Genomic DNA, 19,894 nt, shown 5'->3' on the forward strand with positions numbered 1-19,894 from the left:
AAAATATGGCTGAATGTGGGCTGAAGATAGCTATAATAGCAGGTGTGAGTCACTATAGGTGGTATAGTGATCAGAGGCGGCTTCGGGAAAGAGACGGCATTTGAAAGGGTCTTAAAATCAGTGTAGCAAAAATAAAAAATTAAAAAAAATTGGGGCGCCTGGGTGGCGCAGTCGGTTAAGCGTCTGACTTCAGCCAGGTCACGATCTCGCGGTCCGTGAGTTCGAGCCCCGCATCCGGCTCTGGGCTGATGGCTCGGAGCCTGGAGCCTGTTTCCGATTCTGTGTCTCCCTCTCTCTCTGCCCCTCCCCCGTTCATGCTCTGTCTCTCTCTGTCCCCCCCCCAAAAAAAAAAAAAAAGTTGAAAAAAAATTAAAAAAAAAAAAAAATTAAAAATTAAAAAAATAAGTGTCGCAATCAGAAACTGAAGTGGGAGCCGAAATATTTCAGTTGACTGGAAAAGGGGTTCAGAAGGAAAGCAGAAAAAAGAAAGGTTGGAAAAAAACTTGAAATCAGACTGGGAAAGTCTTAAGTCCCAGGCAAAGGGATCTGGACTGTCTTTGACTAAAGAGGAGTGATTCAAAGTGCTGGAGATCCTACTGATACATAAAGGGGAATAGGAAAGACAGAATTATAGACAGATTGGACAGAATAAAAATTAAAAAACTGAGCCAGCATCCAACTGGTTTCCAGCTTCTTTGCTCCCAACATTTTTTCCCCCAATTTTTGTTTTTCAAATTTTGAGTGGATGACCATGTTACCTGAGCAACAGGCTCCACAAGTGACCTTACACAAGCACACTTCGGTTTGCTAAGACAGTTTTAAATATACAGTTGACCCTTGAACAATACAGGTGTGAAGCACGCAAGTCCACTTATATGTAGATTTTTTTGATTAATACAGTATACTACATTTTTCTCCTCATGATTTTCTTAATAACCTTATCTTTTCTCTAGCTTACTTTATTCTAAGAATATGGTATATAATATATATACAATAGGTTTAATCAGCTGTATATGTTATTGTTAAGGTTTCTGGTTAATAGTAGGATTTTGGTAGTTAATAATATTTATGGGGAGCCAAAGGTTATATGTGGATTTTTCAACTAGTGGGGTGTCAGCACCCCTAACACCCCTACCCCACTGCTCAAGGGCCAACTGTATAGAAAATCAATCTGTCATATTTCAGGATATTTATAAATTGTGATTATGTTATAAATTGTAAGGAGGAGGAAGCAGGAAACTTCTATAATACTCCTTTCAAGGTGTTTACTATCCCACATCTCTGGCCAAAGTGTTTTAGAAGGTAAGAGTCATAAAAATCTCCTTCCACACCTCTTCTTCAAGGTTACTGATTTTTAGTCCCTATCTCTGTTAGACTCTAACAGGTTTCCTGCTCTATCAGTTTGCTGTTTTGTACCTTCAGGTTCAGTCTATTTATACATTCAAAAGTGAAGTCACCTTGACAAAAGGGACCACTGTCACAATGTCTGTCCACTTCACTGGAAGCCTGGACAAGAACACAGCTATCCTCTGGGATGCCTGGAACATCTGAGCTACGGAATTCCTTTTGCTGGAGGAGAGGTCAAAATCACACATTAGGAGCTCTGCAATAGTTCCTGCTGTTGCCCATTTGTCTACCCACTCTTTGGAACTGGGAAGTCAATTAATCAAGCTATAAATAGTGTCTTCTGTCATCTTTAAGGATCAGACCTATACATACATAGGGTAGTCTAAGTAGAGTTATTTAATGAAAGGTAATCACTGACCAAAAATACCTCCTAATACTATCTGGAATCCACTGATTTGGGATTTGTTGAGTTAAAAAACAAACACAATCTTAGAAAGGTGAGAGGGAACCTTGCTATCAGGCTCTGTATTAGGAAAACAATCTGATTAACCTAATCCACACAAAGGGAAAGGGGGTTTGATCTGGGGGAACAGAATAAGGGAGAACGTCAATGGATAGAAAATCTGTGAGGTCATTCTGGAACATTGTGTATTTCCAAGGAGAACTCCAGAGAGGATCAGAGAGAACTAAATAACAGAATGAGGGCACTAGGATCCTGAAAAGTAGCCAAGCCAAGAAGTAGAAAAAGCCATAGCTCAGAAGGTTTGGTGAATGAGTTCCAAAGGTTGACTTTACCTTGAGTTATTGCCAAGGTCCTCATTTACTCCCAATAGTTCAACCCAGCTCTCACTTTCTGTGGGAGCATCCAAAACGAGGTGGAATGTACTGAAACCTGGGTGGGGAAGTGTGGCCAAATGAGGCTGGGAGTGATAGATGTGGAGCTAAAGCCAACAAAGAGAAGGTTTCAAAAATGGAGCCAAAAGAGCTGGAACCCAAAATGGGATCCAGTTCATTAGAATTATAGGTATTTGGGGACTTTTCTGTTTCCCATCCTGAGTTTTATTCAAATTGTTTATGCTGGAAATTCTGAGTATGCCTGGGTTAAAGAAATACGTAATCAGCAGCCACCATTCAGAATTCACCAAGCTCCAATAAAACTGTTTCACTTGAGTTCAGAAAATGAAAACTGCAATAAGGCAGAAATTTGCAGAAACACAAACAGTGAAAGTTAGTTTCCCCATAAACATTTCCAAAACAGATAGTTACACTAATTATTTTTCAAAAGTCCTTCATGCTCAGGGTAATAAATGTATTTGGAGGGAAAACAATCAACATACCACCTCCATCTGCAACCACCACTGCTCATTCCCTTCTCAAGAGATGTCCAGTCCTGGTGAAGGCATGCCCTGAGAAGGCGTATTAGCCTCCTTTCCCCACAGAGCAAGTGACATGATACTTCCAAGGTACACAAGCTCATCTGCTCGTCTCTGGTCTCCTCCCCTCAATTCAACAGCTTCTTAGTCTACTTTGGGTGTAACTATCTTCATGTGGATCTCTATCACCCTGCTTTCTTTTTTTTTTTTTAAATGTATAAATCTATTTCTAATCCTCTCTTAGGGTGGCAGAGGCTCTCTGGAGGTTAACCATTTACCTTTCAGACATCTGACTCTGCCAAGTTGGGATCGGTCTTTCTAATCTCACACTATTCCAAAGAGATTTAGAAATGTTACTCCAGCTTTCTCATTATGTGTTCAGAGGAAACACTACACCCTCCTATTCTAGCCACAGTGTACACAGCCTTTCCTCAGCTTAAATTAAGACCAAAGTTAGCAAAGGTTCCCTACTCTTTTTCCCCAACTGCATAGCTACTCTATCCAAGTCTGCTAACTGCTATAAAAATTTGGTAATGGCCCCAGAATGTGAAATACGTGGTGGCACTGTCACACTTGCTAAAATCCTTGCTTCTTCTTCTGCATCGATTATTCTATAACCCAATATCTCCATTCTTTGTAACTCCTCTGCTTTCCATGCTGCAGTCTCCCCCTTATAGGTGGACAAGTCCCAGCGCCATTCTTCTGCAGCCAACTATAAACCCTGCTCTAGATGCCACCATTCTTTTCAGTAGATGTTACCCTGTAATAAGCTCTAATGTTGCTCTCCTGACTATAGCACCATACGGCTCTAACAGCATCATCCACTTACATTTGCACAAGTACCAAGTGCTTTCACATTCATTTTCCTCTTATCTGAGCTGCTCAACATCGCAGAGAGAAACCATTATTCCTGCCATTTTATAGATGAGGAAACTAAGATCCTGCAAGGATTAGGTGACTTATTCTGAACCAAGCAGATAATTTAAATGCTAGAGTCAAGACTTCTACTTCTGGGGGCACCTGGGTGGCTCAGTTGGTTAAGCGTCCGACTTTGGCTCAGGTCATGATCTCACGGTTTGTGAGTTTGAGCCCGGCGTCGGGCGGGCTCTGTGCTAACAGCTTAGAGCCTGGAGCCTGCTTCAGATTCTATCTCTGTCTCTGCCCCTCCCCTGCTTGCTGTCTCTCTGTCTCTCTCTCAAATATAAAAGATAAAACATAAAAAAAATTTTTTTTAGAAGACTTCTACTTCTGACCCCAACTCTTTCCCCATGCACATTTCTGAGAATAAACTTAACTGCCAAGCAAGCCCCACATTTGGTGTAAGTCTAACAGGGGACGCTGCAAGCCCCAGGAGAGATTCCTGCCTCGGTCCCTTGGTCCATATCACAATTTTTACTCTATCTCCCACTCCTAGCACCAGCTCTTGACACACACTCATCCCCTTCCAAATTCCCTCAATCCTCTATCTGCCATGCTAACCAATTTCTTTTTTTGTTGTTCTGAATACAGCCTTGCCCGTTCTTCACTGATAACCCCTGTCAGGAGAAAGTAAGCAGTCTTCATCTCTTACCCAATGACTTACTCACATGCTTTGGCTCAGAAACCACAACCTCTTAACCATGAACTCTGTATAAATGTACATTTGTTTATGGTCTGGGGTTCATGTTCTCTGTCCTTGCCCTCTCCCTCTCCCACCCTGTTTGAAGATATCCATTTTAGAGTGTAAGCTCTAGGTAAGCCAGTTGTAGGTACCACTCACAAAACACTGCCAATTATGATCTTTTTAAAAAAAAATAATAAATTGCTCCTGTCCTTGATCTGAAAAATGACAGAAACCAGTTGCCAAAACCGCTTAGAGCATTGTTTACTTCAATTCAGAGTTACTGAATAGGAATTAGCTTAAAAGAGCTGTAAAGGGAAAGACAAGGACACATTTGTTTACACGCAGTCCCAAAGGTATAAAATGAAATACTGAGTAATTTGTTATTAGCTTCTCATCAACAATAGTCCAGCTCTATTGCATAGCAAGGTCACCCCGGGTAAGAGAATCCTAGTTACCAGCATTCCCATTACAAAAAGGAGGCGCTCAGCTATTCCAAATGCATATGTGCTCTGGAAAAGCAACAGCTGGCTACATATTACTTACTGGCTTATCCTTGATGGTGGGGCTTGACACACACAGGTACAGTTTCCCGTCTTCTTCCAGGCAGGCATCTATCAACGCTTGCACTGAGCTCTCCTCCTGGAACAGCAGAAAGGCATAGCCTTGGGAGGACAAAAACAAAAGGATAGAGGGAAAAATCAGTAAATTAAACTCAAAGTACCAAATAAAAATTTATCTGTTGTTTCACTTTGGCAGATTCTTACTAGAATCCAAGAACCTGAAATGGGACACAGGGAAGTAAAAGTCATTGAGACCCTCATATGCCGGGCATTGGATTAGGTACTCACTGACACGGTCTCAATTCTTATAATTGCTCAGAGAAGCAAGTTCAGAACTCCTCTATGGAATTTCCATGAAATACAAGCATACCTAATTTTATTGAGCTTTACTTTATTGTGCTCTGCAGATACTGAGTTTTTTGTTTGTTTTACAAATTAAAGGCCTGTGGCAACCCTAAGTCAATTAAGTCTATGGAAGCCATTCTCCCAAAAGCATGTGCTTACTTTGTGTCACTGTGTCACATTTTGGTAATTCTCACAATATTTCAAACTTTTTCATCATTATTATTGTATTGGTCATGGTGATCTGTGATCAGGGATCTTTGATTCATTATCATGATTGTTTTGGGGTGCCATCAACTGGGACCATAGAAGACGGAGAACTTAAATACTGTGTGTATTCTGACTGCTCCACTGACCAGCCATTCCACTGTATCTCTCCCTTTCCTTGGGCTTCCCTGTTCCCTGAGACACAAACATAATTTCAATCCCCTGAAATCAGGCCAACTAATAAACCTATAGTTGCCTCGAAGTGAAAGGAAGGGTTGCACGTCTCTTACTTTAAATCAGCAACTAGAAATGATTCAGCACAGTGCAGAAGACATGTTGAAAGATGAGAGGGGCCACAGGTTAGGCTCTTGAGCCAGTTAGCCAAGTTGCAGTGCAAAGGAAAAGTTCTTGAAGGAAATTAGAAGTGCTACTCCAGTGAACACATGAATGATAAGAAAGCAAAACAGCTTTATGGTTGATATGAAGAAAGTTCTAGTGGTTTGGATGGAAGATCAGAGCAGCCACAACTTTCCCTTCAACCAAAGCCCCATCCAGAGCAAGGCCCTAACTCTCTACAATTCCATGAAGACTGAGAGAGGTGAGGAAGCTGCAGGAGAAAAGGTGGAAGCTAGCAGAGGTTGGTTCATGAGGTTTAAAGAAAGAAGCTGTCTCCATAACATAAAAGTGCAACGTAAAACAGCAAGTGCTGATGTAGAAGCTGCAGAAGTTATCCAGAAGATCTAGCTAAGGTTAATTCACAAAGGGGGCTACACTAAAAAACAGGTTTTTCAATGTAGATGAAACAGTCTTCTATTGGAAGAAGATGCAATCTAGGACTTTCATAGCAAAGCTTCAATGCCAAGCTTCAAAGCTTCAAAGGACAGACTCACTCTCTTGTTAGGGGTTAATGCAGTTGGTGACTTTAAGTTGAAGTCAATGCTCATTGACCATTCTGAAAATCCTACAGGCCTTAAGAATCATGCTAGATCTACTCTGCCTGTGCTCTATAATACAGGAACAATAAAGTCTAGTTCACAGCACATCTGTTTACAATATAGCTTATTGAAATGTTAGGCCCACTGTTGACCTACTGCTCAGAAAAACAGATTCCCTTCAAAATGTTACTGCCCATTGACAATGCACTTGGTCACCTAAGAGCGCTGATGGAGATGTAAAATGAATTGAATATTGTTTTCATGCCTGCTAACACAATGTCCATTCTGCAGCCCATGGATCAAGAAGCCATTTCAACTTTCAAGTCTTTTTTTTTTTTTTTTAATGTTTGTTTATTTTTGAGAGAGAGACAGAGTGGGAGCAGGGGAGGGGCAGAGAGAGGGAGACACACAGCATCCAAAGCAGGCTCCAGGCTCTGAGCAGTCAGCCCAGAGCCCGATGTGGGGCTCGAATTCGTGAACCTCGAGATCATGACCTGAGCCGAAGTGGGACATTCAACCAACTGAGCCACCCAGGCACCCCCAACTTTCAAGTCTTATTATTATTTTTTTAAGTTTGTTCCTTTTTTGTTTGTTTTTGTTTATTTTTTTATTTTTGTTTTTGTTTTTGTTTTTTTTTAGTAATCTCTACACCCAATGTAGGGCTCAAACTCAACCCCAAGATCAAGAGTTACATGCGTCGCCAAATGAGTCAGCCAGGTGTGCTGCAAGTCTTATTATTTAAGAAATACATTTCATAAGGCTGTAGCTGCCAGCGATTCCTCTGATGGATCTGGGCAAAGCAAACTGAAAACCTTCTGGAAAGGATCCACCATTCTAGATGTGATTAAGAATATTCGTGATCCATGGGAAGAGGTCAAAATATCACCATGACAGAAGTTTGGAAGAAGTTGAGCCCAACCCTTATGGATGACTTTGAGAGGCTGAGGACTTCAGTGGAGGAAGTAACTGCAGACGTGGTAGAAACAGCAAGAGAACTAGAAGTGAAGCCAGAAGATGTAACTAAATGGCTGTAATCTCATGATACAACCTTAACAGATGAGGAGTTGTTTCTCATGGGTGAACAACAACAAAAAAATGGTTTCTTGAGATGGAATCTATTTCTGGTAAAAATGCTGTGAAGATTGTGGAAATGATAACAAAAGATTTAGAATATTACATAAACTTAGCTGATAAAAGCAGAGGCAGAGTTTGAGAGCACTGACCCCAATTTTGAAAGAAGCTTTACTGTGGGTAAAATGCTATCAAACAGTATTGTGTGCCACAGAGAAATAATTTGTTTTGGTGTGACAAAGTTGTCTTATTTTAAGAAATTTCCAAAGCCATACCAACCTTTAGCAACCACCACCCTGGTCTGTCAGAAGCCATGAACACTGAGTCAAGATTCTCCACCAAAAAAAAATTACAATTCACAGAAAGCTCAGATGATGGTTAGCATTTTTTTTTTTTTTTAGCAATAGTCATTTTTAATTAAGGTATGCAGATTTTTAGACACAATGCTATTGCACACTTAACAGACTACAGTATAAACATAACTTTTATATGCACTGAGATACTAAAAAATTCATTTCATTCACTTTATTGAAATATTTGCTTCATTGTGGTGGTCTGAAACTGAACCCACAATCTGCATAGTATACCTATAGATCTGGTCCTCCTGAGAGCAGGCAGACTCATCACTGGCCTGAGCCACAACCACTAGTCAAAAAACAAGCATCACCTGCCCTCTAACTTCCACCAAGCTTTAGGTTTGACACATGCTACAACATGGAGGTACCTTGAAAATATTATGCCAAGTGAAAAGGTAGGCACAAATATCGTATGATTCCATTTATATAAAATGTCCAGAATAGGCAAATCTATGGAGACAAAAAATAGATCAATGGTTGTCTAGGGCTAAAGGACTAGAGGGAATAGGTACAGGGTTTCTTTTGGGGATGATGAATATTTTCTAAGATTGATTGTGGTGATGGTGGCATAACTCTGTGAACATATGGAAAACCACTGAATTTTACAAGTTAAATGGGGGAACTGTATGGGTGTGAATTATAGCCCAACAAAAGCTGCCTCCCCCAAAAGGCCCAATAATAACGTAGGGTTATTTACGTGTTATATTTACATGTATATTTACATGTTATTTCTGATGATGATGCTTTCTTTCTCCAAGGATACACTCCTATCTCATGACAGAGTATACAATAAACATGGATACTAGCTGCAGAACTTCCACAGAGACAGCCAGTTTGTTCACTTTGATTCAGTAAGATTTACTGAGCAACTATTACAAGTAGGATACAATCTATGGCTTAGGAGAAAAGTGAGATGGAAGAGAGTAGGTTCCTACTGTCAAGAGACTTATGTGGTAGAAGAAACAGACATTTAGACAATTAACTATTTGCTACAAAGCTGAAGGAGATACGTGGGAACAAAAAGTGCCATGGTAGCCCAGAGGAGCAAGGACTCTGACTTGAGAGAATCAGCAAAGACTTCAAAGAGATCAACAGACGTTCAAGGGACCAATTCTAGCATCTGCTGCCATGCTGGCATTCATGAATGGCAGCTGAGCAAAGGCCCATCATGAGCTAGTCTAAGCTTGAGTATCCAACTATTTGGCCTCTCTGCAACCCCTCTAGCTTTGCTAAGTCTCTCAGCTGTCACCTCCACTCCCAGCCCTGCTACTGATCTCAAAAAAAAAAACAAAAAACAAACAAACAAACAAACAAAAAAGAACAAAACAAAACAAAACAAAAAAACAAACCAAAACAAAACAAAAAAACCATCACCAATATGGTTCTACTCTGGTGCCAGAAAGGTGTAAATGGTAGAGAAGGATAAGAACTTCCAAATTCAGAAGATTCTCACACATCAAACAAAGATATGAATCAACTGGCCTAGAAGCAAAGCTCTTGGGAGTCCCGGGCAGCACATAATGACAGTAGCAATAGATAATGAATAATGGGTACTTTTTAAAAAATCTTTTTTCCCAATTCTTTGGGAAACTATACAAAGTATCCAAGCGAATACAGCACAAAAAGGTCAATCACTACCATCTAAGCAAACACAGAAGGAAACAGATCAACCACTACCTGGCACACCAAGAGTGGCCAATGCAACTGGCTGAAGCCAGCACACAGGGGACAGCACCAAGCCCATGGGAGCGGGTATGTAGATACAACAGGGAGGCTGCCTAAGTGATAGGACCCAGAGCTGTTTTCTGGGCTCTGCTCCCAGGCTAGATGGGTCAGAGGATTCAGCAGGTGGCTAGGCAAGAAAAATAAAACCTAACTGCAAACTAGAAAAAAATATCATTTCTTCATATCTTTTCTCTGTTGGAAACAGTATCAAACTATCACCAAGCCCCAAGGAATCTATTAAAAATTCAGTGTTTTCATTTAATGTGAGAACATTAATTCCACTTGCCAAAGTGAATATTAGAGATGAGTGGGTTAAAAAATGCAAATCATAAAGAGGAGGTCTCAGCATGTCCTCTCAAACCTCCTGGCTCACCATGTGAAATCCTGGTACAGATGGTCCACAAAGGTCCTAAGAGGCACACAGGCCATCTTGTTCTTGGAGAGGGCCCCATCTGTGTACATTATGCACAGGCATATCAAAAAGGCCTGGGGATGGGGCATGCTCACTGAGCTGAGGCTTTCTCCAGCTCCTTGCCACCAGAAGGCCACCAGGCTGACCGCATTTTTCTGGCACATCACTGTACACCCTCTGAAATCTTCCACATCAAATCCTGCACAGATCTCAACTTGGGCATCAGAGGAGAGGGAGTGTCTCCCCATAGCAGCTGAGTAGCTACCACAAAAGTGGGCAGATCTTCAGTCATGCCTCTCTCACAGCCATAAATGTCACCATTAGCATTAGAGTATAAACAATGAGGAGTTGCAAGTAAAAGCCTACCACAAATATTATTACTGAGAAAAATATCTACAAACAGCTTCTTTTCCTTTCCCAAACGGTGGCCCATAACATTTAACCAACTTCTTCAGGATAACTTTTATAGCAAGTCAGCTTTTATAATAAATCATCTCTACTCCCTCACCAGCAAGCTGCCACTCGCAGTAATGACAATACTCTCTTAGCATTACAAAGTGGTGTGACTCAAGTTCAACAATTTCCTTCAACCCTACTTCCTACCTTGGGCTTTCTAACCAAAACAAAATTCACCAGAGACATCCCAAATCACTCATGAACAGTACCTTCACCTACTAAAAACACCTTCTGACACCTCAAGGTCAACCAAACCCAGATGACAACAGAAATCAAGAGTATTAAAAACAAATCAGAAATGAAGAATCCTTCAAACATATTTCCCTTTTGATCTTCAGAAGTTTAAGGTCAAAGCAAACAAAGTAGAAAAAGATTCCTTCTAGAATAACAAGGTCAATGTGAGATGAAAATTAAATCAATTATTTGCGAAAAGTCAAATTCCACATGTTACTATGAAAAGAGTTCTGGACTAGGAGTCAGAAGGTCTGGATTTAGATCTAAGTCCTAACATTTACTAGCTGTGTGTAATAATAGCTAGCATTTATTGAGCATCTATTATGCACCAGGCACTATTCTGAGTGCGCTCTTTCATCATCACACACATCCTATAAGGTAGGCATTACTTTTAGTTGTTTTACAGTTAAAGAAATTGCACAGAGTGATTAAGCAAGTTGTTCAAAGTAACCTAGCAAGTGATGGAACCATGAACTTGAAAATCAACTTAAACTTTCTGAGTCTTGGCTCTTTTCTCTGTAAAGTGAAAAAAAAAAATAAGTCTTTGTCCTCATTATCTTACAGAGATGTTGTAGGTTATGAAATAACACACATAAAGGTACTTTGTAAACCAGGTATTGTGCAAGTGTCAATTTTTCTTTTTCTGCATTTTCAGTTACTTGTGTGATATGTAAAACTGAGTTTTGCATACAATCTCGTTATAAAAATTAGAGTTCAAATTAATGATATGCACCTTCCACTGGGCATTTCCAAGTGTTTGGGTGAATAAAGTGCAGTAATCTAGATACTAAAGAAAAACTTTAAAGCTATTTGAATAACAGGCTGAACATTACCATAAACAAATGATAAAAGTGACTGAATATTTTGCTTTCATATATCACTAGCCATCTCCACCAGGAGATAGAATTATCAGATGTGGTATTATTTGCTGATTCTAATACATTCTTTAAATAAAAGACTCTCTGGGGCACCCGGGTGGCTCAGTTGGTTAAGTATCTGACTTTGGCTCAGGTCATGATCTCACGGTTGGTGGGTTTGAGCCCCATGTCAGGCTCTGGACTGACAGCTCAGAGCCTGGAGCCTGCTTCAGGTTCTGCATCTCCTTCTCGCTCTGCCCCTCCTCCACTCACACTCTCTTTCTCTCACATAATAAACATTAAAAAAAATTTAAATAAAAGCCTATTATGCCTACAAATCAAGCTCCTCAAACTGTCACTGTTGGCAAGTTCTTCTATTAGTATGAAAGATATATATATATACACACACACACACACACACACACACACACACACACACACACACATATATATATACACATACATACATACATATATATATGCTTGGAAAAAAATCATTAGCTCTCCTGTTCTCCCTTGCCCTCTGAGCCAGTAAGAGATAACAGGATCATAAAACTCAAGTTTCAGAAATGGCGGTCTTGTCTGCCACATACCTGAGGAGTGTGGTGGGGCTTCAGAGATGTTGTGAGCTATGGGAGGTCCTCAACTCAGAGCCAGTCTGTGGATGGAATTATGGGCTCCAAGGGAAGCAACAGGAATTCTTAGCACTATCAGCATCATGACTCTGGGTTGGGCAGAATGGATGGCAGGAAATTGCTTGCTTTCCCTTTCCCATTGGTGCCAAATAGGTTGGGGGAGGAAGGGTACAACAGTGAGAGATTTTTGGACAAGCCTGGACTGACCACACTTCTCCAGGGTAAAGAGGAACAGGCAGGTATGAGGTTGTGGGGGGAGGGAGGACTCAATTGGGATTATTCCATTTTATTTGGCCAGGTTTTTGCAGGGTAAATTTAATTAAAAGATTATTTTTCTTTTAATACCTGAGAACACACTAAGTATAACAACCTCCAAAATGTTCTTGGCTACCTGTCAAAAACAATGCTTTCTGAGCTCTTAAATACATAATTTTTCCTGTTATAATTTTTTATACTTGATCCCCATAACAATCACCACTAACTTCACCACCACAAACACCAGTTACTAAGTGCTTACAGTGCACCAGGCACTTTGCTAATAATAAACACTACATCTGTCAGCTCTTTTCATCCTCACAGTTATTCTATGAGGTAAATACAGGTGTTATTATTATCATTTTACAGACAAGGAAACTGAAGCTCCAAGAGGTTAAGGGATACCTCAGAGATTAAAACCTAGAGATTAAATTTGGAATTAAAACCTACATCAGCTTTTGGAGTCCTCATTCTTAATCCATTGTATTTTTTTATCCATTTTTTTCATTATCCATCTTTATCTATTATACTGTCTCACCTAAAAATGATGAGGCAAAAATTTCAATATCATTAGCAAATAGGGACTGGCCTAGTTATTATACATTTATTGTTACCCTTGTTACAGTGATCATTTCACAGAAATGGTAGAAAGTAGCAAAAAGTGGTCACCTGTGCTTCAGTCCTAAAATATAAGGTCTATGCATATATATTTGCTCTAAATAAAGCCCACAAAACTAATTTAAGAAGAATTGCAATGATGAACTTCAAAATCATCAGAAGTTTAGATTTAGTCTTATTTAGGTCAAATTGTCATATTTAATAAAGATGCTTATTGGCTTTCAATGTATTTTTAGGTTGTGTATTTAGAATGAAGGTACTTGAGGGAGTTAAAGAGCAGATCTCACTAAATTAAATAAGATTTTAACAAAATTAATATCATCGTCCCAGTAATAATTGACTTAAGCAAGAATCATCAGTGGATTCTAAAACCACTGGGTGAATTTGGGAAGGGATACAAGATATTCAACATACTCTTAAAGTATCATTTTACAGATTATTCAGTATTTGCAAAGGGAGGGAAAGGCACTTTTAAAATGGAGGAATCCTGGAGTGTCTGGGTGGCTGAGAGTTGAGTGTCCAACTCTTGATGTTGGCTCAAGTCATGATCCCAGGGACATGGGATCGAGCCCTGTGCTGGGGCTTGCATTGAGTGTAGAGCCTGCTTGAGATTCTCTCTCTCTCTCTCTCTCTCTCTCTCTCTCAAAGAAAAGAGAAAAGAAAAGAAAAGAAAAGAAAAGAAAAGAAAAGAAAAGAAAAGAAAAGAAGGAATCTGGCAGACAACATCTTAACCAAATGATCAAACTTAACATCACCAACAATAGGGCAAACTGATTTAACATGCACTATGTTAACTGACTTAACACGTACTCCTGTACTATGTCCTTCTTAGTGCAGCACATCATCTACATACTCTTCCTGCTGACAGTGTTTTACTTGAATCTCATTATGAGGAAACAATCAGATTAATTCCAAATTAAGTGATATTCTATAAAACATCTGACACTGACCCATCAAATGATACAGAAGATAAAAAGCTTAGGGAACTATCTAAATTAAAGGACAGTAGGAAGATATGACAACTAAATGTAAGACTGTATTTGGGTGTTAAGACTAAATGTTTGAATCTTAGATAAAAAAACAGCTCTAAAGGACATTACTAGAACAATCTGGATATTTCTTGTTACAGGAGACACATGCAGAAGCACTTAGGAGTGAGAGGTCTTGATGTCTATAACCGAAAACTATACACACAGAAAGAGAAAAAAAGAGAAAGCAAATGTGGCAAAATGCTGACAACTGGTGAATCTAGAGGAAGCCTATATAGGTGTTTGTTGCATTATTCGTACGGTTTACAGCTTTTTTGTAGGCTTGAAATTTTTTAAAATAAAAATTTGTAGGGAAAATGTTAAAAATCACCAGGTCTTTCTGGGGAAGACAGTAATATAGTCTCCCATTCTCTAAAGAGCCGTTTGGGTGTTTTTAAAGACCCAACAGTTCTTAAAATCAACTAACGCTCTTAGTGATTTATATATGTTTCAAGTATCAACTGCAATGGAAAAACAATTTCAGCTTGTAGGGCAGTGCCCCAAACCACTGCTACATTCATAAAACAGCTGACCAAGGGACAGTCAGTTTCTGATTAAGTGAGATCAGTCCCAGAAGGAAAGATCCATGGTCTGAACAGACACACACACACATGCACACGCACACACACACACACACACACACACAGAATGAGAAAGAAATCTCTCCTTGCACAGAATCCAGGCTCCCTGATTTTTTGTGACCTTCCTAGACAGGCCTGAAGGGCACCTCTCCAGCCACAGCTGCCTGAGTTCAGACACTTTTTGCCACAGAAGTCTGTTCTAAACATTCTTACTAACCTTGGCAATCAGGTCAGAAGACTTACCTGGTTTGCCTCAGGCGTCTTTGTCTCTGGATTCAATTCAATAGAACCAAAAATATTTATGAGGTATAAGGCATGAAGCTAGGCAAGGAAGCTACAAAGACAAAGAAGCCAAGGAAGAACCCTGTCCTAGAAAATTCCAACCTATAAATAAATGACTAAGGAACACCATGAAATGTATTATGTTGGGGGTATGTCTGTCCTACAGAACACTGATGAAAGACAAATGGAGCAGAGGTGTCCAAACATCAGGGAAAGCCATAGAACAAAGGACACGTATGAACTGGAGGATAATTAGTCTTCCTGGAAATAAGAGCATTCCAAGTTCAGGACAGTGCAGGCCAAGGCACACAAGGTCAAAGGGTTGGCTCATTTGGAAAACAGAGACTAGAGGTCATTAATTAGAGTACAGGATTGAGGGCACTGGGTGGGAAGAGCTGAAGCACCTCACCAGTTCCCGGCCTGCTGCCTGGAGAACACTGTAGGTCTCTGAACTGGATTCCCTATTCATTTTCCCTCTTGGATGAAAACATCTGATTTCCAAAATTTACTGAACACCTACTATGTGCTCTAGGCACTTCAGAGGAATGCAGACACAAGCAAGACTTTGTTCTCAAGGAATTTATAAGCTAGTACAAGAAAGTCATGAAGAATAAATACATAGAGAACTCTAATCTAGGAACAATGCATTAAGGATTCTAAGAAGTATTTTTTTAAGTATTTGTAGAAGTTGGACTTCATAGAAAGAAGACATATCTTTCAGTGAAGAAGACCTGGATAGAGAAATCAGGGAAGTCTTTCTGTAGGTGGTAGCAGATCTTGATGGTATGACATAGTTGAAAAAATGGAGGACATTCCAAGGGAAGGAATTAGCCTAAGTTAAGATGTAGAAGGGCGCCTGGATGGCTCAGTCTGTTGAGTGTCCGACTTTGGCTCAGGTCGTTATCTCACAGTTTCTGGGTTCAAGCCCTGAGTTGGACTCAGGCTCTGTGCTGACAGCTCAGAGCCTGGAGTCTGCTTCAGATTCTGTGTCTCCCTCTCTCTCTGCCCCTTCCCCACTAGTTCGTGTTCTCTCTCTCTCTCTCTCTCTCTCTCTCAGAAATCAATAAAAAAAAAGACATTTAAAAAAAAAAAAAGATGTAGAGATGACTCTGCAGATACTGCCCAAGTCCTTGGATTCCTGAACATTTCCCGTGGATTCAGAACTAAACATATTTCTTTGACTATTGACTATATTTACTATACAAGGCTGAAGCTCAAACATTTTGGTTCTAGCCTGTTTTGTGTTTTCTATTGCACTAGTAAATGTTTCTTTGTGGATTTCTGGCTTGGCAGGCAGGGATAGGGGCAGGTGGGAATGAACAAGAAAACAAGTTTGATGGGTAGAACCACCTGAGAGTTGAAAATTGGCAATCTACTTCCTATGTTCTTAGCAAAGTCCTGCAGTCCAGGGCAGTGACCTGGGGCATTTGGGCTTAAAACCTGCTCTGTTTACATAACCTCACATTTCCTACATAAAGAGGTCCTTGTGAAATCTGCTGGTCTGTCAATTCTAGTCACAGTCAGTTCTAACAAGCACCTGACCATGAAAACAGAGACCAGACTGGGGATGTGGGAGGAAACTGGTCAAACTAGTCAGGTGGTTTTATTATTACTGAGCATTACATTTGTATCTGGGGGAAGGACACTAATATTATTTAATACCTATTAAGCCTAAGTACTGTGTCGCTGTGTATGTAGACTTCACATAATCCATTTAATAACCCAATGAGTATCATTCAGATGAGTAAACTGAGGCTCAGAGATTAAATAACTAGCTCAGTGTCATATAGCCAGTAACTGCAGCCCACATCTGAGTCCACAAACCCCCAGCTCTTGACCCACTGCTTGTTACTCTCCCTCATTCAGCATCAGACAACTTTTAGTCTAGGCACTTCCCTATAGATGAAGCTTTGGCCCAACCCTGCTTGTAGAGGGCTTGAACTTTGACAATCTAATTTCCCCTCCTCCGAGTACCTTAATAATCCTCTGGTGAGTTCCTGATGCTGCTGCCAATAGGTTTTCTCTTTGCCACCATTTCTCCTTCTCAAGACGGAAGACTTGAGTAAAGCTTCCGTTTTATTTTAAAAGACAACCCAAGTCTTTGTTCTCAGCTTTCAAATTTTTTTACCAGATCCTCTCAGTTTCCCATTCCAAACCTTTTCTTCTTTTTTTTTAAATTAATTTTTTTTAACGTTTATTCATTTTCTTGAGAGACAGAGCACGAGTGGGGGAGGGGCAGAGAGAGGGGAGACAAAGAATCTGAAGCAGGCTCCAGGCTGAGCTGTCAGCACAGATCTCGAGCCAGACGTGGAGCTTGAACCCAGGAACCATGAAATCATTACCTGAGCCGAAGTCTGACGCTTAACCAATGAGCCACCCAGGCGCCCCTCCAAACCTTTTCAACTAACCTATCCTCTCTTGGTCTCACTTGCTCATCCAATTCCTGTCAACAAGTTCTGTCCCAATCTACACCCTTTGCTAAAACATTCACTCAGCCTCAGCCTGTCAACTTCGTGCCTTCCATTTCAGTTCCTGAGAGCTACTCTCTTCCAAACAAAGTTCTCATCAGGGGTGTTTATGGCTTCTCTGAGCTCAACAAGCATCTCCCCGTGCGCCCCGCCCCTTTCATAGCACCTCTGCCTGGACTTGGCACAACAGATACTGTTTGTGACAGAGCACAAGATGGTTCTGTTATTTATATGGCTGCTTAGGCTTTGTCTCCTTACACAGCAGGGGAGGGGCAGAGAAAGGGAGATACAGAATCTGAAGCAGGCTCTAGGCTCTGAGTTGTTAGCACAGAGCCTGATGCAGGGCTCGAACTCACGAGCCATGAGATCATGACCTGAGCCGAAGTCGATGTTTTACCGGCTGAGCCACCCAGGTTCCCCCTGCCTACTCCTTTCTATACAGTCCTTCAAACTATAACTGCTTTGAAATCAAAGACTCTTACTATTCACCTTCAATACAATGCAAAAGAGATAGGTGTTTAATAAAACAGTTTAAACTGAGGGTGGGCTAAGATTTTAAAAGCAATAATAGGATACTGCCCCTTGTCTAAACAGGACAAAACAAAACAAAAAGCCCACTCTTGCTGCCCTGCAGTACAGTTTCCACGATTTTATAAGAAAATCCTTCCTGAGAATGAAATTCAATCAATTAAATATTAAAATACGGAATTCACTAAAGAGTATGAGTATTATAAGCTAGGATCTGCTTAAAAAAAAAAAAAAAAGCAAAGTATTACTCAAAAGCTTACAAACTGCAAAAGGTTAAGTGCAGGCTAAAACCCTTTCATTTCCTAACTTGGATCAGTTTATGTAACTCAGAAGGTGGAAAAACTTGGAATACGGGCCTAAAACAACACTGACTTATTTCCATTCAAGTTATACTACAAGGGAAAAAAATGTGAAGTTTGAAAACTTTCCTTTCCAAAGCCAGATTCAGATAAACTGAAGGAAAAAGAAATAGATGCTATGAATCCAGCCTATACAGCTTCACAATGATTTATTTTTGTCCATTTAAAGTAGAGTCTTCTTTCCTGTTCTTCAAACAGTATCTCTTTAGCTGGCTGCAGAAAAGCTAATCTGAAACCCATGTGGCCTGGCTTGTGCCAGGTTCACAAACCACGCTGGTATTGTATACCCTTCCATTACTGCATGACCTGGTCCCTAGGTCAAGCCAGCCTGGCCAGTGCAGAAGAAATACATGATGATCACCAGAAAAAACAGCCACTCAGAAGTACACACTTTATTCAAGGTGGGCAGGAATCAGCAGATTGAAAGGTATGTGTCATTCTTGCATAAATCTGCATGCCTGTTACTGTTCCCCTTCACCCTGCTGTGCACCTGAATCCTGTGTTCCTGGACTGCCAGAACTGAAACTGGCTGCCCAGCTGGGCTGGGACAGCCTCCTGCACTCCACTGCCAGCATCACCAACTTGTGAATACAGTTTTAGAGCCACATGGCTAATCTCCTGTCCAACATCTGCAGCTGGCTGCTGTCCTCACCTTTGTCCCAGAAGTCTCTGTAAACAGTGGTACTGCAGCTGTACTCACTGCTCAGGAGATGCCAGGTCTTCTCCCTGGCCCCAGTCCCACTGCAAGAGGTGAGACTACTAGTGTTATCAAGAGCAGCTGCTTAGTAGTATAAAACGAAGGGTAGAAGGCTCAGGGTGGGCAGACAATTTTTTGTAGCTCTAGTGACAGCAACTTTGGACATGGGCTATTCTCCCAGGAAGAGCCTTTTATCATCATAAAATCTTTTCATGCCCAACTTATCTTCCTAGCAGTCACGTTCACAGAAGCAGAACTAAGCTGTTTCTTTATTAAGCAGTCAAGGACTCTATGGCCACTGTCTTTAGGATGGCCTATGTCACACCTAGGTGTTAAAAAATGAACTGGGCCAATCAGATTCCCTCTTTCTGGAATTCTACTAGAAATATAAAAACAGTCTTCCCACTGGAAGTACAATCTGAGATGAGCACACATGCAGAGAAAAGCTGAGTCATGATAATGGCAGAATATGAACAACGAAGAATTAATAGCTCCCACTGTTTGACTCCCTAGCATGACACCTCCATGATACCTGGTTCTAGCACAGCTTCTATTCTGCGGCTTTCACCACATCCCTAATTTGACGTAGTACAAGAGAACCTCTGACCTTTGTAGTCAAAGAACTCAATTACAAAGCAGTGCACCTATGTGCAGTAATGGTGTGGCATCACCCAAGAGGCAGACTCCCATGGTTAAGCTATACGGGATGTAATCCCATGCTCCTAGCTACAGCATCAGCCTAAACCAGATCTTGGAAATACCGTTATGTGAGTGTGACCGACAGAACAGAAGAATTCAGGAAAAAGCCAAGCAGCACTTTCATTTTTAAATAGCTGTAAAACTATTTCATGGGCCATACAACTTACGTTACTAATTTTTATATAAAACCCAGTCTTGTAAATAACAGCATACTTTATCAATTATGTTTAAATCTTAGAATTTATAAAGTCCAAGTTTAAACCAAT

The 19,894-nt window shown here is 40.5% G+C and overlaps 1 protein-coding gene across 12 annotated transcripts in view; it reads right to left on the reverse strand.

Annotated features, from left to right (window-relative positions):
* The window catches only part of CPEB3 (cytoplasmic polyadenylation element binding protein 3), a 196,391-nt gene that overhangs the window by 50,557 nt on the left and 125,940 nt on the right, over positions 1-19,894 (reverse strand). For all 12 annotated transcript variants that reach the window (XM_086680373.1, XM_086680372.1, XM_086680367.1 and 9 more), the window contains one exon: positions 4,867-4,985. In XM_086680373.1, the coding sequence (XP_086536499.1) occupies positions 4,867-4,985 (119 nt within the window). The remainder of the gene's footprint in view (positions 1-4,866; positions 4,986-19,894) is intronic.

Source organism: Puma concolor, chromosome D2 (genome assembly GCF_028749965.1).
Source record: "Puma concolor isolate L17-30 chromosome D2, mPumCon1.1.hap2, whole genome shotgun sequence".
Classification (NCBI taxonomy): domain Eukaryota; kingdom Metazoa; phylum Chordata; class Mammalia; order Carnivora; family Felidae; genus Puma; species Puma concolor.